Source organism: Mastigoproctus giganteus, chromosome 13 (assembly GCF_048544385.1).
Source record: "Mastigoproctus giganteus isolate SK-2022 chromosome 13, ASM4854438v1, whole genome shotgun sequence".
In the NCBI taxonomy this organism is placed as follows: Eukaryota; Metazoa; Arthropoda; class Arachnida; order Uropygi; family Thelyphonidae; genus Mastigoproctus; species Mastigoproctus giganteus.
This window is the reverse complement of record NC_143587.1, coordinates 12637214-12663924: the sequence shown is the minus strand read 5'-3', so window position 1 is coordinate 12663924 and position 26711 is coordinate 12637214. Positions and strand designations below refer to the sequence as shown.

The 26711-nt window shown below is 34.3% G+C and overlaps 1 protein-coding gene across 1 annotated transcript in view; it reads left to right on the top strand.

Annotated features, from left to right (window-relative positions):
* Positions 1-26711, top strand: part of LOC150075770 (prolow-density lipoprotein receptor-related protein 1-like) — a 308354-nt gene that overhangs the window by 129625 nt on the left and 152018 nt on the right. The window contains exons 12-14 of the mRNA XM_090387878.1: positions 17-156; positions 14093-14356; positions 18292-18375. Coding sequence (XP_090244004.1) covers positions 17-156; positions 14093-14356; positions 18292-18375 — 488 coding nt within the window. The remainder of the gene's footprint in view (positions 1-16; positions 157-14092; positions 14357-18291; positions 18376-26711) is intronic.

Here is a 26711-nt window from a genome sequence, read left to right as displayed (position 1 = left end):
AATCTCTTTCTCCTAGGCTGTTGTTTTGGTCGCATATTAAGAGTGGAAAAAATCATCAAGATACTTTGATGATTGAATCCTCTAGATTAGATGGCAGTTTGCGGAAAGTAATAACAGAAAAGAGTTTGGATGGCTATGACTTAACACACACACAAGGTATGTCTTCAGCTTGGTTATATTAAGATAAACATGTTCCACTATGTATACTTGATATATATATATATATATATATATATATATATATGGTGGAAGAAAATTTTTTTAAATTAAACCCCTTCAGCCACTCTGCATGAGTATCAAGTATAACACAAGATGATAGAATCCTCAGCTGCATAAATCAGTAATCAGTGAGATAATTTTTTTATCTATCTCCTTATCATTGATCCTAGGGATCTAAATCAAAAATACATATTATAAACCACCTCGCAATCATTAAAAATTGTTTAAAATCCTAATGTCACCATATGCCAAAATGCTCATAATCTTGAATTAAATGCATGTGGCTTAATGCATCACACGTGTGTGACATTTAACACACATATAATATAAATGTGGCTTAAAACATTTATATGCATCTGACAAAGCATATAAATGTGTTATATTTTTTTATAAGTTTGAATTTTCACATTCTTAAGAGATTTATAGACTTGGAAAATGTTTATTTTTATCTGAAGTAATAAAAGTTTTTATTTATTACTAATGATGTAAAAAAAAAAAAGTAAATCACACACACACACACACAGTCTCTCTCTTTCAGTCAGTCAGTCACTCTTTAAAAGGTAAAAGGTATATTATTGGTATACAACAAGCAGAATTTATGAAAACCGAAACACTTTAATCAGAAAAAAAAATAAAAATCTGTCTGTCTGGCCTGGAGCTGCCATTAATGTAATGATTGATAGCATTACTGTTGCTGGATTAATAGCAGTATAATTATACATCTTCATCAGACAAAAACAGTTTATGGAATTCATTGAGGCTTGCACTTTGTAGAATATGAGAAGCCCAGGCTGCTTTCAAGGTTACACAAGCTTTAGTAGTAGTATCTTTTCTCTTACTAAAATCATCTGGCCTGTTTAAGGAATTTTGATATTTCACATTTTTTGAAAGAGTTTATCAGCCTCCTTACTGATTGCTTCCTATATGCTAATCCACTTACACCAAACTTAGGTTTTCTTTGCTTTCATTATGAATGTGATCCTTAAATAATTTGTTAATGAAGACATTTAACAGTTGAAGTAATGATGTTAAAGCTCCTGTTATAACTGCAATGTCTTATAATTGTCTACCACTTATTTTCATTGTTAAGTGGATTTGAGCATATCTTATACCAGTTAATTGTATTCTGTGTGCCACACCCCACTCTGTATAATCACTTTAATAAAAGTGAAGCAACAAATAACACTATAAATGAAATATACATATGCATATTATTCACAAAAAAAACCTTGCGTTTAGTGTATTAAATGAATAACTCACTGTTATAGACTTGAAACGGAGCCTTTGCTAAGTTTTTGTAAACCTTTTTAAAGAATACCAAGTTAAAACAGAATTGTCACAATAAATAGGATCTGACAAGATGCACACAGTTTATTGTGACAAGTGCACCGATAAAATATATTAATTCTTTACTTAGCAGGCTCATTATAGCCACTGACTTTTTTTTTTTTTCTTTTTCTTTTTTTTTTTTTCTTTTTTTACAGGCACTGTTTCTGACAAATTATACTGAAGAGTGAATATACACTGGTGTTTAAAGAAAGTGTATCACCTAGGAATTTCACATTTCTAACCCTTTTTTGCGATGGTGTGTTACATTAACGACTAGCATCACAAACAGAAATATAAACAAAAAATATTTATTAATAGTTAAGGCAAAGCTAAGTAATATTTGACAGGTGCTCTCAAAATATTCCAAAATGAGCATTTGCAACCTTTATACAACAGTTTTGGTAAACATGACAATTATGGTTGAAATGTTATCAGAAGCCCTCAGTTTGCTTCAGTTTATCATTTTAAATGGAAAACAAAATGAAAAGTTCACCAGGTGCAAACTAATATTTAGTTGAACTGCCTCTGGCCCTGATAACAGCAGCACACCGTCAAGGCATTGACAAAATCAATTTCTGAAGATAATCAACTGATAGTTCATGGTTCCAAACACGAATTATAGCTTCTTGAAGTTCACGAAGGGTCTTTGGTTTCTTTCTGGCAACTGCAGATTCCACATGATGCCAACAGTTCTCTATAGGATTCAGGTCCAGGCTGTTTCCTGGCCAGCTAACAGTTGTAGTGGACCATTCTTCCAACTATTTGTTCACTTGTAACAAATGTAAGCACATCACTGTTGAACCTCTAATGCAAAAATGGAGCTAAAATAACTACAAAAGTGCCTACTTACACTTTTTTCACCTGATGACCTGATGACAAGGAGCAGAGCCGTCCTGAAAGATGAGTTACTTGGCAGGTTGAAATAGTCTAATGGTTGGCAGCAATTTGCCTTCCAATATAGCCAGGTATCCATTGGCATTTACGGAATCTTTTATAAACTGCAGGCTGACTGGACTAGCCGGGTGGTTCAAGTGCCTGCCTGGCAACCCAAAGGTCGCAGGTTCAAATCCTGCCTCGGGCTTGGATCAAAGTACTGCAAAAACCTTGGGAGGTGCATTATGGCCACAGAAGCCGATGCGCCAACAACTACCAAAAAAAAAATAAATTAAAATAAACTGCAGGTGATACGAAATGCACTCCCATATCATTTGGTGGGAAATTTCACTGTAGACACCATACAGTCTGGATGGTCTTCTTCACCAGCGAATCGTTTCTCCCCCATCAGAACCATGCAGGTTGAATTTCTTCTCCTCCAAGAAATAACTGACTTCCACTGCTCGGGGGTCCATTTGACATGCTCCTTACACCAAATTAATCGGGCCTTTTTCATTTTTTGTGTGAGGAGGGGCTTCTTAGGACAACGGGCTACAAGTCCATTTTTGAAGAGGTGTATTCTGACTGTTACTGCACTTGCTACCACTCCTGCATTCTCTTTTCAGCTCAGATGAAGAAGCTTTACAGTTTTTAAGACATAATCGCTTCAAAACACGCTCCTGTTTTGGCTTAGAGCCTCATTTGGGTCCGGTTCCTTTTTTCCTATCAACAGAACCTGTATTCTTGAGTTTGGAAAGAAATCTATTCAATGTTGACTGATTACAAGACACTATAAGCAATATGATGGGAAGAACATCCTTCCCCACATTAAGCTGCAATAGCACTCTTTCTTCGTGGCGTCAACTACACGTAACTCACCATCCTGACACAAGCAACGAATGACTGCAACTCTTGCAGAGCGTGCTTATATAGCTGAAAGTAATAGTTGATGCAATATTACATCATCACCTACACATATCAATCTTATCTGATGCAATCTGTAAGAAGTATTGCCATATACTTACATTATTCGGATGACAATTACAATTTTAAGGCGTGGTGCACTTTCTTTGAACACAGTGTATATAATTCAGATGCCTCCTTGGCATCTGAATTATATAAACTGGTGTTCAAAGAATTTCACTTTCCATTATATTTAGCCTGTGAAGAATATGCCTATACTACCTGAATACTTCAATGATAAACAAGGTACAGGCAGTTCTCACTTTATGAGTTCCTGGGTTTACGAGTCCCCCCCCCCCAAGTATCAAGTATCAACAAAATCGAAAATATGAACATTAAAATATGAACAAATGAGATATTTATGAATGTTAAACATTCATAAATATCTCATTTCAAACCACGGGCATAGCTATAACATGCAGCGTACCCTGCTTTACAATAGTAATCCATTACTATTGTATTGCAAAAATACCATAATGTGAACCCAATAAGACATTGTTTTGTTGGTAATTCATTCCACTACCTTGAAGTTCAAATTTTCGCCATATAACTCCCTAAAAGGTCTTTTTTATAGTGTAAATTGTATTAGTTACCAATTCAAATCATTAAATGCACTACACTTTCATCATTATCATATGATATAAAAACCAATTTTGAACAGCTTTGTGATATTTTTCTAAAGCACATTTCTGGAAGTTCCGACCAAAAAACAATAAAAACAATTTTCACTTTCCAGTTTATTGGACTTTTCTGCTATTGCAAGCAATTATAAACAGGTAGTAAACTTGATCGTATTGCATTTTCGAAAATACCAATAGCTGGAATTGTGTGGGTTTTTATGTTATTATGGTGAAATGTGTTTGCCCTTTACTGAAATCTTAAATCGTATAAAAAACGATTTAAGTAAATAAAATTTCAGCATCTTCTCTTCATTCCTTTGTTTTTTTAAAACTTTGTAAACTTGTTACTCCACCCAAATCGTGTTAGTTGCAATTTGTGCATTCCAATAAAAAATGCTTATGCATGCTATTGAAATTTATAAAGAAAAGATAAGATTATCTTGGAAATAAATGCCTTTTGAAGCATTTCTGAAGAAGACTCCCTGTGCAACAAACAAACCAATGAGTACCAAGCCAATAATGAGTGATCAACGAGTGTACATTAGTCGATGATGATAACGAAGAATAAACATTCTTTAAGATTTGTAAGTCATAAATAATTTCTTTATTATTATTATAATTTGCTTGATTTTACAGGCTACGTTTTCATTTCTTTGGATAAATCAATTATTGTTTAATCATAAACTAATTAGCTAACTAATTTCATTGTTGATAATGTAACCACTATTTTTAACATTGTCCATGGGAAATAAATTCCCGCTTTGAGTTTTCGCTTTGCAAGCACACGCTAGGAAGGAATTAACTCGTAAAGTCGAGAACTACATGTACCGTCTTCCTCCTTTACAAACCTGTAACTTTGAATGCAATACACCACTTGTTACTTCCCAGCAACCGTAGCCAGGCAGAAGCATATATGGATTGTAAATAAAAAATTGTCATTCATAATATTAACGGACAGCTCTGAGTTGAGTGAACTATCAGTCCACTGCCCTGGCACCAGGAATGGTTAGTCCTGAAGATTGGCATCAATTGCCAAGTGCAGTTGTCTGACAAGGTTATACACCCATCCTGAGGAAGAACCCCATGCTCAGGCTCTTGAGTCAGGACTATAGTAGCCATCAGCACACCACCACAGCAGCAGTTTGCTGTCATTGTCTCCACCTAGAAGGTCCCCCTTTCCGGGAAGCAGATATACTTCTGGTAGGTAGTACATGTCACTGCAGATTGAAGCAACAACCATTGCCATGCTAGTCAGTATCTTCTACTAATGATGTTGCCAGACAGAATCAGGCAAACCTCCTTAGGAGCAGGCTCTTCGGTGAGGTACTCAAGCACCTAAACTTCAAGGCTGAACTGGTAATTGTCATGCACCAGCCATGAGTTTCCAAGCACGGAGGATAATTGCCACTGTCTAAGAGGCGATACTGTTCAGTGCCCTTTCAGTCAGCAGGTTGACTGGAGGAAACCCAGATCTTTTAAACACTATAGCATGCCTTGTTGTGGTAGGAATAGAAACTGATGAGATGCTTCTTTACTAGTGATTGCTAAGAGGCTAGTCACATGACAACAGAATGCCAAACTTGATACCAACACAACAAACATGACTTGATAGTCGGATACTTTGTTGGTATCAGCAGTTGATCTGTCTCACAATCATCACGTATGTTCCAGACAGTGATTTGGATTTTATAGTCATCTTATTTTATTTTTAATTTTTGATTAAAATTTGATTTCTTTTAGCTTAATTTTTAATTTGTAGCCAGTACTTAAAAATACTTTTAAGTTTACTACTTTCTAGCCCCCTACCATGTATGCTTTTAAATTACTGTTCTAAAAAATATTGCCAGCAACAAAAAAATTGATCTTCACTATTCAACAATGTGTAGTTAATAATAATAAAAATAATAAATAGTTTGGTACATGACCAGTAGTACACTTATTGTGCTTTGTGTAGTAGAACACAAAGTAGTAGTATAGTCCATCTGATGAATAATGAATATAGTAAACCCTCGGTTTAACAGACCCCGATATAATGGATTTCGGATTTTTTTTAACGGACGGACAAATAATAATACAGTAATGTACATATTAATCTCGACCATATTATTTTTTTTTAATTTATACAAAACTTCAGTGTTATTATTAATTAAAAATTAATAATAATTACCTATTTCTATTATTGTTTTGACAATTACCTACTTTTATTTTTATAATCAAATTCAGGAAATTGTTTTTTATTCTTTCTGAAAACGTGTTCAAATAGCTGTTTTCCCAGATTACAGATAATAGATAAGAGCAGGCGGTGACTTGTGAGCTGAACGTGACTCGGACACGCAGATCTACCGAATCGCTTTTTTCGGCCTCAGTCTGCCTCAAGCTATCATGCGGTCAAGTTGTATACAGAGTGTTTCTGTGATTTCTGAATTGTGACTTTATTTATTAAATAATTTTGCAATCCTTACAATTTAAAATGGCATCAAGTGATAGAGGAGTTAAAAGAAAGCATGTGAACTTAAATGTAGCACAGAAGTTAGAGCTAATTGAGAAATTAGAACAAGGTGTCTCGGTAGCACTTGTTTGTGAAATTTACGGTGTAAAAAAACAGTTTCTGATATCTGTAAATCAAAGGCCAAATTGCAACGTAATTTTATATTGTACAGTACTGTATATATTGTATTAAAGCTTTTTTTTTTTTTTTTTTTTACATTAAGTAAACTGCACATAAAAAAATGCCCCCCCCATTCGATTTAATGGACTTTCAGCATTAGTCCGTTAAATCGAGGGTTTACTGTATATTTAAAATCCTACCTGTTGCCTGCTACATTGCAGTAATGCATCTATGTCTGTGATCAAACATCAGCAGTTAGCATTACATTAGTAGGGCATGTGATGCAAGCTTATCAGCAAGCAAGCATCAGCAAAAAAAAAAAAAAAAAAAAAAAAAACTTTATTTCACCCATTGATTCACTCCAAAAGTTTGTCTAGTTCTGGCTTGAACTTATTTAAGTTGCTGATCTCCACTACAACAGATTGAAGTTTGTTCCAGCTATTAACCAGCCATTGGCTAAAGGTGAATTTCCGCACATCTATTGTACAATTATATTTCCTCAATTTGAATTTATGCCCTCTCAGGTGAGTGATCTGAGCAAGAGGAGGAACCCCATTAGCATTGAACTTGCTCAATCCGTTCAAGGCCTTATACACCTAGTCTTCAGAAGCTGCAATTTGGAGAACTTAAACCTTTCTTGGTAACAGCAACCCTTTTTTCCACTTTCCAATCTTCTTGCCCTTCTCTGTACTCATTTCAGCAGCTTTACATCATTTCCTAAAATGATGCCTCCAGACCTGTATACAGTACTCAAGGTGTGGCCTTGACCATTGCTTTATAGAAGGGGACAATCACCCCTTAACATTATATAGTTTGTATAGACATTAAATTTCAAAATTTTCAATGCATATTTAGCAACAGGTGTAGTGCTTGCAGCATATAACACTATTTTAGATTATGACTAATATTATTAACACCTGTAATTATGAATGGGCCAGTCACTAAGCCAGGCTTTTATTTTCAAGGATGGGCTGTGGTCTCGGCTTCTGAGCTTTTCCACAACTATACACTTATTTTTCTGTGATTATTATCTGTTCTTGTGCAGATAATAATCACAAAAATTTTGTTCTGCATTGTTAGAGTGATGATACTGAAGATGTGTATACTTTCTCCTTTTTTGCTTTGTGTGCACTGCATTTCCAAGGAATCTGTAAACCGCCATCTCTAAACAAACTTTTTTTCTTTAAACATACTCTAACTTTTACTGTATATTGCTTATATATACAGTAATACCCCGACTTACGCGAACTCAGAGTTACACGGTTCTTGATTTTTTCGTTTGGCAACGCTGCCGCCCACTATCTTCAAGGTCGTTTTTCATATGTTATCGATATACGGTGCGACGGCGGAGAATGAGAGCGAAAGATGAACAAAATTCAACTTTGCTGCTTTTATGTTTTTTATATCAGTGAAGGGGAAACACATTTCACCATAATAACGTAAAAACCAACACAATTCCAGCTATCGGTATAATCGCAAATGCAATTAGATCGAGTTTACTACCAGTTTATAACAGATTTCACTAGCAGAAACGCGATTTTTATTGTTTTATGGTAGTAACCCCTAGAAATGTGAGGTGTTAATAGTGTATCTCTGCCTTTATGGTGTTGTTTATTCAGTTGCTACATGCGCGCAGCTTTGTTTATGCGTATCAAGCGTGCCTCCTCGTTTTGTAATTGTGCTTTATTCCCTAAAAATGAGTAAAATACTTAAAAGGTGTGAAAAGGAAGCGTCTTGGTGAAGACACTGCAGATTCAGACAGAAAAAGAAAAGCAATTGTCGATAAACAGAGGCGGACTGGATCAAAAATTCTTACCCGGGAAAATTTATAGTGGCCTCATACTATGGTTTATGGCCAAAATCACACTGGCCCACCGGGGTTTCCCCGGCAAGGCTTATGGCCAGTCTGCCTCTGTCGATAGAGAAAAAATATGAAATTGCGAAACGCTTTGAGCGAAATGAAAGACCATGTGATATTGCACGTGCTACAGGCCTAAATGAAGCAACAGCGAAAAGCACATGACAATTGCAAACTTGACAGGTTGAAAATTGAAAAGGGCTCAATTGTAAAGGGCTTAAAAATTTTAGAAAACATAAGACTCCAACGAAGAACGCGTTATAGCTACAAAGCAAGGAATAAAAAAATTATTAGCTTGCTACGACGAAATTCTGCGTGAAAAAAAGAAGGCGCTGTGTCGTCAGACGAATTTGTTAGATTTTATGAAGCCATCGACATCGAAATAACTTTTTTACGTAAGTCATTTGTTTTTTTAATACATATTTTTATTAATATGTATAAAGAACTGCAATTATATTAATATTTTTCTTCTAAACTAGTGTTTTTGTTAGTCCTTGGTCCCAATTAAGCAAAATTTATATGTATTTATATGCAAAGTTGTACCCCGACTTACGCGATTTTCGTCGGACCCACCTATCGCGTAACTTCGGGGTATTACTGTATATATATATATATGTGAGTGTATGTGTTTTTTTCCCTTTTTAATGGTGCTATGACATATAAGTATTATTGTGCACACAAATCTGGTAATCAAGTTAGCCCAACTAGGTTATCTTAATTCAGCATGGCCTATACATATTAATTTTAAGAAGTATATTACTATATGATAATGAATTTTCCATTACACTTTACTGATGAATTTTCATTACCTTCAGCTAAAATTATGTTTAAGTCGATACTAATTTTATATATCAATACATTTACATAAATTCTAATATTATGATATAGAACATTCCATCACGTGGCCGTCAATCCACTACTTCTTCGGGGGCTTTGAGTGGATTGACAACCCATCGGATGTAATGTCTCATACCTACCCATTTCTGTTGTCCCTATACCAGTTTTGCCTTTTGCTATATTAATATAAAACTTTCAAATTTACATTTTAAATTTAATTTTTCAAATTTACATTTCAAATTTAAAATATTTCATTTACTTATTTTTATTTTAGTTTAAATTTTTATAATCATTCTCTACATCAAACTGTGATAGGTGACACAAAGCCCAACGGGTAAGTATCCAATATTGTGAAGATCGTTACCTACTGCTACTGTCCTGGGAAAGTGGTAGATTAGATAGGGGTTATTTCCCGCCTTCTAATTGTTATATAGGTAGCGAAGCTTTTTACTGCGCAGTCGCACTTTCTTTATACTGTGTCGTGTTGGTGCATTAGCCTCAGGCCCCGATATCCTATGCTAATGTCTGCTGTGGGGGAGGGTGTTTATTTGGTTGTTGGGTGGTTGGTTGGTTTTCTGTTATTTCTTATGATATTTTATGATATTATGCTATGATATCTTATGATATTTTCTTCCTGAAAACAGTCACATTGCATCCAATGCTGCCACACCACTAGGGATTAATACAATAAGCAAAGAAACTAAAAACCACATACGACTAAACAACAAAGAAGATAGTATATACATGCACCAAATAAGACCACTAAAATTCATAAAATGTAGTAGCAAACTTTGTAAGACCTGTCCATACATGCGCAACGTACACCATACAAACACAGAAAATTGACCAACCTTCTGTCACAAAAAACTTTATTTATTTAATCACTTGTAAAATATGTGGTATACAATACATTGGACAAACCAGTACAGAGCTCCACTTTCGTATGAACCTACACCGCTCACAAATTAACAAATACGATGAAAATGCCACAAAAGATGACAAACCGAGCAAAACAGACAAATACAATAACGAAATTGAATACAAGCATTTCCAAAAGTATAATTTCACCAACACATCCATTGCCATTCTAGCCATTATCGCAAACAATACCAAGAGAGAAATCATGGAAGAAATGTACATACGCCTATATAAATCCCTATACCCTTATGGATTAAACAATCGATTCAATTGCAGGAACTTCACATACACTAGCCCAGATAAATGTACTTACATCATTTTTCAGCTCAGCAAAAACTGACAAAATAACGGGAATAAAAATGGTAAAATATTACAAGAGTATAATAAAGACAACCATAAAAAGCCACTAAATATCAAAGACTTTGAAAAACTCCTAATAGAATGGGACACTGATCCCATAAATATTAAAAACATACACAATACTCTTTTCTCAATTAAAAGAAGCAAGCTAAAAGCCCTAAATAAAGTATACCAAAAGCAAAAAACACAGAACAAACACCTCAACAATACCCTCGAAGACATATTTAAATTCAGAATAGGCATAAATTATGCCGACCACACCAAAATAGAATACTGCTTAATCAAATTCCTAAACCGATCATATGATAAGGTAAACATAAGTAACATCATAAATAATAATAATAATTACCTACCCATTAAAAACACCCAAATTAAAGTTAGATACAGCTACACCAAACCAATAGGATTAACAATCTGCAACTACAAAAACACGATAGATAAAATGAATGAAGAAGACCAACTGTGTTACTGCCAAGAAAGTAAATATAAAGACTTCATTAATACACATTACAACCATATAATTACAGGCGACCTCAACATTATCAAAGATCACGCACTTAGAGAGACCATGAAAAAGGGTACAGACCAAACACCCCAGTCAATTTGAAAAACATAAGAAAATCAGCATACACAGATCTATTACAATTTGCATTAAAAGCCTCATACAAACACAACGAACCAATAGAATCATTCCAAAACTGGATAAACACCACCACTGAAAGCATATTGAACAGTTTCAAAGAAAACATAGCACTAAAAAAAAATTATAAACAAGATAAACAAATTAAACTAAGAAACTTCAATAGCAAAATAAAAGAAATACAAAACAAATTTGTGATCACAAGCACAGACAAGGCAAATAATAACTTCAGCATTATATGTAAAAAATACTACGTAGAAGCTATCAAAGAGGAATTGAATCACAATGACATATACAAACATATAGACACCAAACCAAACAGCATCAGCAAAAAAATCTTGGCTATGCATAAAAAACTTAAAATAAAAATAGACAGAATGCAATACCCTTACATATATTGGATACCAAAATATCACAAAGTGCCAACAGGAAAAAGATTCATTACCTCTGGCAAAAATAGTTATATAAAGTATTCCAGTAAGATAATGGAAGATAAATTAAAAGACATACTAATGAAATAAAAAAATATCACAAAACAAAGCAATAACATAAAAAATATATACACATACGACTTCAAAAACCTATTTACAAGTATAGCACATGGCAATTTAATAGAAGTACTCCTATACTACCAAAAATATCACAATATCATAAAATGCAGCAAACAATATTGGAATGACCTTGTCAAACTCTATGTCAAAGGCAACTATGTACTAATAGGAGATAAGATATACATGCAATGCAGGGGGATAGCTATGGTCCTAGCAGTTCATGCTCCATAGCTAATCTTTACCTGCACCACTATGAAAGCAGCATCACAGACAATATTACATTTTACAGATTTATTTATGACGTACTTGTGATCAACCATGACAGTTTTGAAACAGTAGCACAGTATATTTACCCAACTGACCTAACATTGAACGTAACAACCAACAAGCAGTCTACTTAGACAGCAAAATCACCATCAACCATAACAAAATATATACACATCACTACGATAAGAGACCATTTTAACTTCAATACAATAAAACTCACACATTGGGAGAGCAATGTAGCAAAACACATACATGGAAATACAATCAGAAATCAAACAAACAGGTTATTAAAAATATGCAACAAGGTAAATAGCGTAAAGGTAGCCATTCAAAAATTCATTAAAACTCCCAACATAAATAAAATACCCACCTAATACAGTAGGTATCATATAAAAGCAGCCATACAAACAAATCTTAGAATGTACCACCCTAATGTATGTTGACTCACATACATTCATTGAAAATAATCTAAAAATAACATAGCATTTAATAAAATTCCCCATGTTTATACGGTTTTTTGCGCTCAGACGAGGCTCATCGTCAGCAAAAATTTCCCCGTCACCCTCAGCAAAAATCCCCCCCCCCAGATAAAAGTATTAGAAAATAACACCTAGTAAGAGGCTGTATATATGTATATAGCCATACCTTAGGACATATACGCGCTGTTATGCCTTAGAAAAGCGTTACCGGCGCAGTCCGAGGTAAGTCAGAAACAAATATACAAATAACAGTAAAAACATATGTAAATACAATTTGATAAGACAAACTTAAATCCTATTATTGGCATATATCATAAGAAATAACAGAAAACCAACTACCCAACAACCAAATAAACACCCCCCTCCCACAGCAGACATTAGCATAGGATATCGGGGCCTGAGGCTAATGCACCAACACGACACAGTATAAAGTAAGTGCGACTGCACAGTAAAAAGCTTCGCTACCTATATAACAATTAGAAGGCGGGAAATAACCCCTTTCTAATCTACCACTTTCCCAGGACAGTAGCGACCTTCACAATATTGGATACTTACCCGTTGGGCTTTGTGTCACCTATCACAGTTTGCTGTAGAGAACGATTATAAAAATTTAAAATAAAATAAAAATAAGTAAATTAAATATTTTAAATTTGAAAGTTAAATTAATATAGCAAAAGGAAAAACTGGTATAGGGACAACAGAAACGGGTAGGTATGAGACATTACATCAGATGGGCTGTCAATCCACTCAAAGCCCTCGAAGAAGTAGGGGATTGACGGCCATGTGATGGAATGTTCTATATCATAATATTATAATTTATGTAAATGTATTGATATATAAAATTAGTATTGACTTAAACATTATACTCACATACGTATACAAGCATATATAATGTCCAATTGGCATAATTACAATGGCATTAACGTTGCACATAAGTATTCATTAAACTATAAGCTAATATCTAACCTATTATGCATACTAATAATAATAATATATATATATATTACTTTGTTTATATTTTCATTTTGCAAGCTGTTAAGTCATTTTTAATACTTATTGTAATATTCACATTAGGGCTACATTCAAGAGCTTTTGCTGCTATAATATTCAACTACAGTGGTTATCATGTAATAAATTTCTTGAAAACCAAAATGTTTCTAGTATATCCTTAAGTTATCACACAGCTTTGACCCCTGAAGAGGGGTCAAAGGAATAGTAGTTAATTTTTTCCTTCCTCCCCAGCTTCCATTATGTCTATTACCTCCTTCAACACTTAAAATTCAAATATTATTATATTTAACATATTGGCACTAGGTCTATTTATATAATTATTTTGCTAAAATTAAAATCTTTTGGTATGTTTTAATAGGGTATTATTTCAGCTATTCCCCCCTTTCCCCTTCAAAACCCAAAACATGTTGAATCTATCTCAGGTTAAATGATTTTCATCGCAATTTAATCTTTAATCTGCTGTACTCTTTCATCTTTCATTACTGTGTTGCATATGTGGGTGTGTGTGTTATTTTTATTTTTTTAATATTTTTTAATTCTTGTCATTATTTTTCCCAAGGTCTAACCGTCCATTCTACAGTCCATCAAGTATGTTGGCTGATTTTTGATGAGGTTAACTGTTCCTCATATAATGGAGGAAGGATTTATAAAATAGCAAGTAATACCTCTGCAATTGGCGGAAATAGATCTTCCCTTCTTCTTGCATCTGAAAGTAGTGGAATTTACATTACCTCATTCGGATCTGGTGGGAAACGTGTGCTCTTAACAGAAGTAGCCGAACCAGTTTATTCTGTAGCTCTTACAGAAACAGTTCTGCATTCAGGTAAGCCTCTTGACTCGATAGCAATTTGAATCGCTTTTCAACATTAAATTACAGTAACTTAGCTTTTCCTGTGTTAAATAGATGACTTAAAGTGAAGATACTCTAGTTCACCAGTTGTATGAACTATAAAACATTTAACAGAAGCATTCTTTTTGTATGCTTCAATATGACTTTATATTGTTATCTGGTACAAACATTATAGAATGCATTAATCCATTAGCACCGGCCGTACTCATATGGGAACGCTAATTCAAAATGTTATTATTTTAAAATTGTCGCAATTCCAGGAAATATTTATCTGTATTGTTTATCTATAAATATCAGGAAATGATTTATATACTGCCGTCAGTGCCAGATGTCTGTAGTACTGATCTTGTAACCATTGCAAGAGGCCGATTTATTTTTCTAGTGACTCACGGGAGTTATCAAATTTCTTTTTTAATACAGTGTTTTTTAATTGTCTTTGTTTTACAATCAAATTTAGAGACAATATATGTTGTAAGTATGAACAACATTTCATTCATTACATTTCTTCTAGTTATTTTTTTTTGTTTATATCTTACCATCCTCAAACGGGGGTGTTAGGCGTCACTGTATACAGTAGAACCCTGTTAATCCGGACGTGACGGGGACTACACTTGGTCTGGATTAGTTGATTAACTCCAGATTAACTGGAAGCTGTCTTTAACTTACCAGTTTTTATTTAAAGTTACTAAATGACAAAATGTTAACTAAATTGGTTTTAATATTAAATTAATAAAACAACATTTTAAAGTAAAAATGATAAAAAGTAAAAGAACATGGTAAGTAAATAAAATACTGTACAAAGCAATAAAGTTTTAATGTGGAACATTATATTACACAAAATTATTTAAACACACAAAAATATTGCAACACAAAACAAATAACTATTTTCGAGAAGTTTACTTGAAATAGTCTTGAATGTTTTTTTTTTTTTGCTTTAATTTTGAAACCCACTTTCAAAATTAACACGTGTATGGGTAGACAATGCCAGCTGCAGCTGTCAACTGAATAGGCCAGCACTCGAGATTACCCTATGATTGCCTCCAACCATACCACATGGTCCAGTCAGATGTCTGGAGGTCACAACCATAAAACAATAAAAACAATTAGCAGTCCCCTGTTTATTAGGCTTTTCTGTTAGTGTAATCTATTATAAACAGATAGTAAACACAATCTTATTGAATTTGCGATAATACCAATAGCTGGAATTCTGTGGGTTATTATGGTGAAATGTGTTTCCCCTTTCCACAAAATCATCAATCTTATCAAAAACAAATTTTCAGAATGTTCTCTTCATTCTTATTTTTTAAGTTTCGTAACTTGTTAGTTGCAATTTGGGCACGTGGTGTTCTTTGTTATTGATTGCTTATCTTTTTTTATTGTTTTAAATTTTAAACCCCCTCCCAAATGTCAGTGAACAGAAATATATATTTTTTTGATAGTTATAATTTTTCCCCTGACTGAAAATCCAGTCCAGATTAACAGAAAGTCCGGATCATCAGGGTCTGGATTAACGGAGTTCTACTGTATAAGTTTTATTTTTTGTTTATAGTGAATCATAAACTAAGCGATGATGGAACTGAAGATTTTTTATGGCAAGAAGAAATACACCAGGCTTGAGGAAGCTATCGAAGACATTGCAAATCAAGAATCTAATGATGGGGTTTTTGAAATTTGCATGTTACCTCCAAATTTGGACGAGTTGACAGATTGTGAAGAGGTTAATGAAGACATTTTACAGGACCTTATAATTCATTTCCAAAAGAAATTCCATGGTTCTGTGGAATTTCATTTGAAAATACCAATGAAGATGTTTTACCCTTGAAAGAAAATTCCAGAAAATAAAAATGGTAGTGATTCAATGGTATATCTTGATTTCGAAAATGCAAAATGGCTAAAGAGATATCCAGAATTTGCACCTGATGAACATTGTTTTACAAGTGAGTTATATGCCATGAAAAATGACTTAAAATATTTGTCCCCACCCAAAATATCCAAAAAACTTTTTAGTTATGAAATCGTAGACTATATATGCAAACAAATGATAATATATGCTCGACAAAAAAACGATCATGAATTTACTATTGCCAACAAAGAAATGCGAAGTTTTATTGCAAATTTGCTTTTGACAGGATATCATTACCTTTCTCAAGAAAGAATGTATTGGTCACCGGACGAGGACTTGGGTGTCTCATTCATTTATAATGCCATATCAAGGGATCAATATCTAGAAATAAAGAGATTTTGCACATCTGGCCAATAATGATGAAATTGGAAATAGTCAAGATCAAATGTACAAAATTAGGCCAATAATGAATATGCTCATAAAACAATTTTGCCAGTGGGTTTTTTTTCACAAAATAGATGAGTCATGGTGAAGTATTTTGGACATAATCCAGCCAAACAATTTATCAAGGGGAAACCAGTGAGGTTAGGTTACAAAATTTGGATGGTAAGTAGTTCTTTTGGGTATTGCTATGCTTTTGATATCTGTTGCAGGAAAACAAACTAAAGAAACCAAAAACATGAGGAGTATACCTGTAGGTGCAAGAGTGGTTATTGATTTATTGGAACATGTGCCAGATCCATCAAACCACGTAGTTTTCTTCGACAATTATTTTACAACATACTCGTTGATGATATTTTTGAAGAAGAAAATAACTTAACTATTCATTATATGATATGTTTCATACTTGCTTAGGAAATGGAATTGATTTCTTGAATCCTGTTGATCCTTTAGTTCAAGAGCTGTGTGTTTGTGAGCCGAACCCCTTTTTGTTAATATTTTACTGAACACTTTGGGAATGAGTTCTTCAAATATTTATGCATTAATATTTTAATACAAAGTTAATAATTAGTATTAACTCTGATATGAATAAAACTTTCCTAATTTTTTTGTAATGCAGAAAACAAGGAGAAACAATTTTTAGAAAAATTACAAAATTCAAATAATTGTATGCATTTGTTTGTTCAATTCTTGATTGGGGGTGTTGTTTGGTACCTCTTGTAACAGAGGGAATTTCTTAGCCATGAAGGCCTTGACTTATGCTTACACTAGAGATGATGTCATTATTATCATCGAAGAAGGCAAAATTGCAATCAAATTGCAAATTATTTTATACAAATGGTATGGTGTCTTGAAAAGGGAGGATGAATCTTCTGTTCATCTAAAGCTCAACTGGCATGATAATTGTTTTAAGACTTATTGGTCTGATGAGATATCATTTGATTCACCTTTTTTGGCAATGCTGTTTGAAATAATATTACCAGTACACATTGGTTGGTTCTTGGATAATAGTGGCATCTGTATTGTTGAGTATAAGCGCATCGAAAGTTTGCCTATCACTAGAGGAACCAAAGCATCCCAAAGACAGAAATTGATTGCAAAATTCATACAATTCTTAGATGAATTTCAATATCTACATTGGAATATGAACCCATAGCCTTTGCTACCTATGAAATTTTTGCAGCTGATTGGCTACAAAAATCTGAAGTGAGACTATCAGCAAAAAACAATTTGGCAAAACAGGTTAACATAGCATGTAACTTTAACATGCCATGTTAAAATTATATACCTCTCTCAGCAAATACAAATTCATATATAAGGCGCATTATAGCCATAGTAGCTTATGTGCCATTAAACTCCCATAACAACAACAACAAATTCATATAGAATAAGAATAGTGGAAACTACTAATGATTTTTCTTTTCTGAATCTGAGAGGTTGCTTGTCAATAATTGGAAGTTAACTCTTGTAAAGGAAAGTTAACTCTTGTAGAAGGAAGTAAAGCCATGTTTCTTTCTGAATTTTTGTATGTGTTGTTATTTATTATATATACTTACAGTATTTCATTTGCAACTAATTTGTTTTTCAAGAATAACACATGTTTCGGCTAAACTTTTTATTATAGGAAATGATGTGTGTATCCAGAAGAAATGCTCTGCTTTATGCTTATCTTTATCTTCTAATGAGCAGCGATGCATGCCATTTGGAGGTAAGCTTTGCTAGCTAAAATATTATATTTATTCACTGTCTTCGTAAATATTTGTAGAATGCTGAATTGATATGAAATCCCCATACAGTTCTACCCCTGTGATGCACCAGTAGCAGCTTATGTTATGAAAGTAAAAAGATTCTATATAAATGATCTTGACCATGTTGGGGGTGGTGAGGGAATAAATACTTTTTTCACATTATAATTAACACAGGAAGGGTCATTTAGAACGATGATGAAAATGATGCATTTCACTAAGTTATGGTGAGGGCAGATGACCCTCCTATGTGTGAGTCTTGTGACACCATTTTATCAATAAAGCATATTTTAATAGTTGCGTTAATTTTACCCATGTTCACAATATATATTTTACTGCTTTTACTCATCTGACTGAGCCTTACAGATAAATTCTGCTGACCTTTTTAAAGGTTACTAGAATTTATCTTTGTTGATATTTTAATCTTTTCTTGGCGTGGTATAACCGTAGTTGTTTTTGTGCCAATAAAATCAAAATCAACCAACCAACTAAGTTATGGCTGCCTTGTAATTTAATGAGTTAATTTAATTATAACACACACTGAAAAAAAATTTGAATAGAATTTAATCAGAGAAATGCTTGTTTGTTTTCAGTAAACAGTGGTAATAAATCCTTTTAATATGTATCCCACACAGGTTAGAATTCTTGCTTTCCTTCTTATTTAAAAAGGGAAAAAAACTTTTTCTTTGTAAGCTTATAGTAATAAAAAGGACATCCATTTATTGTGGATGTCCTTTTTTATTACTATAAGCCACTAGTATTAGTAGAAACATATGATGCAAGAAAGCACAATTACACAGTATCAGCCAAAAAAAGACAAAAGCAAAACAAGAAGGTTAAAAAAACATGTTTTGTGTATTTCCAACACCCATTCCACATGCAAGGGAGAACTTAATAAGATATATTAGTAGTAGTAGTAGTGGCATGTGATGCAAGAAAGCAAGTGTATGAGCTTATGCAGCATCAGCCAAAAAAAAAAAAAAAAAATCACACCATTCCCTCCAAATGCATGTCCAGTTCCTCCTTAAATTTATTTAACCTGTCAACTTCCACAACGACAGATGGAAGTTTGTTCCAGCAGTTAACCACCCGCTGGCTAAAGGCAAATTTCCGCACATCTATTCTACACCTGTCCTTTCTTAATTTGAATATATGCCCCCTTAGGTTCATAATCTGAACAAGTGGAAGGATCCCATCAGAATTCAGCGTGCTCAACCCATTCAAGGCTTTATACACCTCAATCAGATCACCGCGCAGGTGCCTAGTCTCCAGCCACTGCAATTTGCAGAACTTAAGCCTCTCTTGGTAAGAGGATCCCTTCATTCCCCTCACCAATCTTGTTGCCCTTCTCTGTACACGCTCAAGTAAATCTACATCCTTCCTAAAATGAGGCCTCCAGACCTGTATGCAGTACTCAATGCGTGGCCTGACCGTTGCCTTATACAGAGGGAAAATCACCTCCTTCTCCCTGCTAACAAAATTCCTATATATCATTGACAAAACCCCATGACCTGCCCTGGCAGCCTGTCTGCATTGCTCAGAAAACTTCATATCTGACTGCACAATTACTCCCAGGTCTTTTTCATTTTCTACCACCTTAAGTGTAGCACCACACAGTTGGTACATTTCTCTGGGGTTACTTCTACTAATATGCAGTACTTTGCATTTGTCAAGGTTAAACTTCAGTTGCCACTTCTTAGCCCATCTGCCCAAACTATCTAGATCCTGTTGCAGTAGCACACTGCCATTACTGTCATTAACAACCCTGCCAACCTTTGTATCATCTGCAAACTTCGACATTAAGCCTGATATACCTTCATCAATATCATTGATAAATATACAAAACAACAGTGGACCCAACACCGAACCCTGTGGGACTCCACTAATAACATTAGTCCACGAAGAGCAGCACCCATTGATTACCAACCTCTGTCTTCTCCCACTTAACCATCCTTTTATCCATTGTAGCAACTTACCCTTAATACCATTCTGCTCCAATTTGTACAATAGTCTTCCATGCGCAACAGTGTCAAAAGCTTTCCTGAAATCCAAATATATAATATCAAAATTATTTTTTGCATCCAGTTCCTTTGTAACCACATCATAATATCCTATCAAATTTGTCAGATAAGACTTCCCCTTAACAAACCCATGCTGTGTCTGAATTATTGCTGCAGTCTTGTCTAGATGATCCTGCAATGCATCTTTAACCAGTGACTCCATTATTTTACCCAGAACAGAAGTTAAACTAACTGGTCTGTAATTACTCGTGTCACCCTTCGATTCCTCCCTTTGTGAATTGGGGATACATTTGCACATCTCCAGTCTGTGGGAACCTCCCCTGAGTCCAAGGATGCTCTCATAATTATAGCTAAGGGTTTGCTTAGTTGCTTTGCCGCCTCCTTTAATGTAACTGGATAGATCCCATTATTTACAATAAACCATATTGTAAATAATGTTTATTAATTTTTGTGAAAACATTAAGAAACTTGGTCTTTGAGTAGTGAAGAATTTTTGAAATGAACATAAAAATACCTGTATGCATTTTGTATTTTTGCATAATTTGTGAATATTATTTGGATAATTATTCATACCAAAAATAGACTTAATCACATGGGCGCCTCCGTAGCCAGGTGGGAAGGAGCAGCGGTGCGTAGCACACGCTTCTTGATTAGACCGGGGTTCGAGCCCGTCACCACCAAATACGGAAGATGCGGAAAGGTCAGGAAATGACCACCGCATCTCCCGGAGCAATATGGCCTTAGTTGCTAATGCTCCTAAAAACCAAATAACAAACAAACTTAATCACATAGGTTGGGAAAGAAATCTTCTCTCAGTTAGAAGGTTCTGTTCTTTGTCATAATTATATTATAACAAAGAAAGTCTGTTCTTTGTTATAATTTTGAAATATTTTAGTTCTGCATAAAAGCATAGCTTATGTGACCAACAGTTTTTGAGTGGATTATAAAGGTGTCCTCAGTCTTCACTGTCCCTGTTACTGAATATAATATTTGCAATGTTAAAATTACATACCTCTCTACTTTTATAGTTTTCTTGGAGGAATTTTGAAATTAATGTATTTTTATTCTGTTTTCTTTTCTTCCTGAGTAAGTAAGTTAGTGATACATTTTGAAAAATGTATGCATTACAATATTGTTTCTATTTAAAAGTTTGAAATACCATTCTGCTACTGCTAATTTTAAAGCTGTCATTGTCATTGAAGCCATGACTAATTGCTTCAATGACAGTGGCTAACTTTGATTAGCAAACTTATACCAACCTGTGAATTAAAAATATTTATTCTCTAGACAGTCAAGGCCAGAAGAGTTTACAGATTCACTGTGAATGAATCTGTAATATAGACTGGATTATATCTAAGGGCACACCAGATTTTCACTGCCACAGTTAGTGGGCTGTGCATTTTTTTTTTTTTTTTTTTTTGGAGTTTATGGACTAAAACTTGCAGAATTTATAGTGTTTTCTCTTTCTTAACAATCTTGCCAGCTACTATATAATTATATAATGGGGGAAAAAAAAGGGTAAATTATTATTAATTTAACAGCATCTGCATAACTAATTTACTTTTTTTTTTTTTTTTTATACATCTCATCCACTAAACTTTGTCAGTAATTTACATTCTTTTTTATGTTGCAAAAAAAGCATGCTTATACAGCATTAGCCAAAAAAAAATAATAAAATTATGTACCAGGTACATAATGAGTTGCTGCCGCTCTACTCTGAGACTGATAATGTCACAGCAACAGCCGTTAAAAATGTCTTTACTGCAGGAACTCATTATGAAACTGGTACAGCAAAATAAAACATTATGAAACTGGTACAGTAAAATAAATAAAAAAAAAAAGTATTACTGCATTATTTTTTATTGAAAAAAATAATTTCAGTGCAATGAATGGAATTTTTCATTGTACTAGTGTACAATGAAATAATTCGTATAAAAAAATATATAATAACACTAAAATTATTGATCTATGGTAACTGAAATAAGATATATAATTTTGATGCTCAAATGATTTTAATTCCTGAGTGAATACTCCGATTGTCATTCCATTACATGTAGTATTTACTAAAGTATTTGACTTAATATCTAAATTGAAGACATCCTTCATAAATTTACAAAACTTCTTTCCAGCCTCAGAATTTAATTCTAGATTGAAATCGCCAGTGAGAACTATAGGAACTCGTGCTGAAATAATGAAGAAATATCGTGAATAGAAGAAAAGAAAATTAGATATTCAAACTATTTCAAATAATAACGAAATTCATCCACAGAGTTCTACTATGCCTGATACTTATCAGGAATCTAAAACTCCAGCAGAACGAATGAAGGAATATCATGCATGAAAAAAAGCAAAATTAGAAATGGCTAATAATGAGAGATGACTTTCATCAACCGGTGAAATACCACCACTTTTCTTATTGGAGGCTTGAAGTGGTGAAACCCATGTTTAGTCTCTAGAGCAAAGTTTCCGGCATCCCCCTCCACCCATACTTCTCCTTCAACCCATGCACGGTACTAAGTACTATAGGTTTTGATACCTTTCGTGTTTGGGGTTTTCATAAAAAAAAAAAAAAACACCTCTACAGTGTTGACACGAGCTGACAGTAAGTTTGAAAAACTAGTGTACAAAAACCCATTTGGATTTAGTTGTAATTTTTGTGATCGTTTATGGTTCTCTATTAGATTTGAAACCATTTCCAACAACTTCATATGAATTACTTCAAAGTGAATTTCATTTACAAGAAGTGAGTACTTTCGTGGCGTGTAATACATGTCATACTTCATTAAAAGAGGGACGGATACCAACTATGACCACGTCAATTGAATTTAAAAATGGATTGAAAATTATTCCCTTTATGATGGCATTGAGTGAAATTCGTAGATCTGATCATCGTGGAGTAAGTGCCGAACATTTGCTATATATGGCAATGAAAATTATGCAAATGCGTACCGTAAAAAATTTGCAAATCGCATTTAAATAAGTAGGAATAACAGCTAACATTACTCATTCTATATTGGAATCGAAAGAATTTATAAACAAGTCATTAGAGATTGCTCCAGAATTATGGCATTCACTGCAATTTCATGAATTGGTACAAGTTGTTTGACAGTCCGATAGTACATTTTCTAAATTCTTGCAAAAATAGGCAATGGTGAAGCATTATTACTAGACGAACTTAAAATTAAAGAATCAAGATTTGTTACCAAAGAAGATGCTAATAATATGTTTGCAAGGGATTCAAAATAAAATTCATAAAATATCAGTGACTTAAACTGCAGGACTTCCATACATTCTACCATTATTGAAAGGTTTTTTTTTTTTTTTTGGCTGATGCTGCATAAGCTCATATACTTGCTTTCTTGCATCACATGCCACTACTACTACAAATACAGATGTGGTCAGTGGATTGGTAAACGGTACAATTGGTACTTTAGTATATTTCGAATTTGAGGATGACAAAACACTTAAACGAGTATGGATCAAATTTCCTGAGTCAAAAATAGGACATAACCTTCAATCTCGTTATAAACAATATGTGAAAGAAATATTTACCTAGTCAATCCATACCTATTATAAAACGATCAACTACGATTCCATTCAAGAACAATAGGAAATTAACATGTAGATGTACACAATTTCCTTTAATATATGCTTTGACTATACATAAATCTCAAGGAGGGCCCTTCAACAAAGTTTTATATAATTATGAGAAAGATCAGCAACTTGTATACCTGGCATTATCTCTAGTGACCTCATTGCAAGGTTTATATATACAAATCCCCATGACGATTTCACATTTCACCACGGCAAAGGTACTAGTAATATAGAACTTCGTGCTGAACTAGATCGCTTGAAAAATAATAAGCTACCGTCTCTACAGGATGAACTGCAAGATTTCATACAAAGTGGTATATCTATATTGTCAATGAAGGTACAAAGTTTACGTGCCCATGTTCAAGATATCGAAACAGACAAATCTTACAGCAATCCAAAATATTGATATTAAGTGAAACATGGTTGGATAATGATGAACTGTAAGATCCCAATCTTACAACTCCAGAAAAATAATAAATTTTTGTATTTTGTTACTAACAGACAGGGTTAAGCAAATTGCTGATTTGTTTCCACGGTTGTTTGTTTGAGTTAGAATGCGTATTAGCGTTGTCAATGGGGGAAAGTTCAGAATAAAACAGAACAACAGAAGTGTCAGTTGGAGACTGTTCTGTTTACTTGCAAATATAACGGATGCAGCACACAGATATGGCCACAAAGATAAGTTAGGAAGGAAAAAGGGCACCGTCCCCAAATTGCTCCATAAAACTGTAATTTTACCATATTACCTTAATATGGTAAAAATGAAGGGAAAATAAGAGTTAAGAATTGACCGTGGAGGGAAAACACCCTATCAGAAATTGTCTATACTTCGGGGGAGAAATCAGCCGTGAGTAGTAATGGAAGACACTAAGTTTCTGTAGATACGAAGTGTTGCAGTTGTAAACTGACTTTGCGACACCATTGAAAACTGATGGGTGGCTAGGTCAGGCAAAGAGCGTAGAAAAAAGGATTAAGGGATTATAAGAGAGTAGCCATTTAGTAAAGTAACTGATGGAAACATCTCCGTAAGCAACCCCGGTATTTCTGCAGAAAGATGGCTTGTCCATACAAAAGGTTCCCTAGGCAAAGAGGAGAGACTTTAGCAAATAAGAATAAAGATGTAAAAAGAGAAATTAATGGTGATTGGTCAAGGAAAAGGGGAAGAGAGATGAACAAGAAGGTGGGAAGAGTGAAACAGGATTTTTGGGAGCTAGAGGTTTTTTTTTGTTTTTTTTTTTTTGTTTTTTTTTTTTTGGGTGCAGAACAAGAGAACTCAGAGTTTGAGAACTCCCAGGCATAACGAAACACTCTTGTTGAATTTCATCTCAATTCACATTTCTTCCTTTTCCAACTTCCCTTTCTTTCACGATATTCGTTTGAACACTGGGCTGTAGATTTTGTCACAGTCACTTGCATATTAATCATTATGCTGATATAACAGTATAATATAACACTGCACTGCTCAATTGTACTTGTGTCACTGCAGCTTGTTGCGTCACTGCACTTGTTGTGTACAATTGAGTTTTCTTGGGTGCATGCATTGTACTTGTTGTGCCACTGCAGCAACAAGTACAATGTATGTGCATTGGGTTTCATGATAATTTCTACATAACATAGTGCTTTTTTCCAAATAATGCCGGCAAAAACACATGGCCATTTCAAATATCGATCTCCTCCAGTTTGTCTAGTTCTTGAATTTATTTAAACTGTTCACTTCCACAACAACAGATGGAAGCTTGTTCCAACGGTAATCAACTACCCATTGGCTGATGCTAAAGTTCCGCACATCTGTTCTGCAAACCATCCTTCCTCGGGTTGAATATATGCTTCCTCATGTGCATAGTTTGAGCAAGACAAAAATACCATCAGCATTGAGTTTACCTAATCCATTTAAAGCCTTAAACACCTAAGTCAGATCATCTCACAGGTACCTAGTCTTGAGATGCCACAATTTACAAAACTAAAGCCCTTTCTTGGAAAAAGCACCCCTTTGTCCCCCCTCACCAATCTCGTTGCCCTACTTTGAACCTGTTTCAGCAGCTCTACAGCCCTGTATGCAGTACTCAAGATGTGGGCTGACCTTATACAGTGGGGTAATCACCTCCTTATCTCTGCTAGCAAAAGTTTTGTATATCATTGAGAAAACCCCATTAACTGTCCTGGCAGCCTGTCTGCACTGCTCAGAGAACTTCATATCAAATTATATAGTTACCCCAGGTCCTTTTAATTTTCCACTACCCTGAGTGTAGTACCATACAGTTGGTATTGGTATGGGATTACTGCTACCCATATGCAGTACCTTGCATTTATCAATGTTACACTTCACTTGCCACTTTTCTGGCACTCTAATTTTTTCTAGATCTTGTTGCAGCAGTATATGATCCCCTCCAACAGCTAAACAGGCCTGACAGCGGTGAACCATGCTCAATATAAGGGTGTCTATAAGATTCTATGGCAACAAATCCCATTCTTCCACCAGCACAGACCTTAGCTCACCAAGTGATTGAGGAGTTGGCTGTCGGCATGCAATGTGATGCCCACAATGCCAACATTTGTATCATCTGCAAAGGCATATCAAGCTTAGACGTTAAGCTTGATATGCCTTTATCAATATCATTAATAAATTTGGAAAACGAGCCCAGCAACAAACTCTGGAATTCCATTAATAACATTAGCCCACGAGG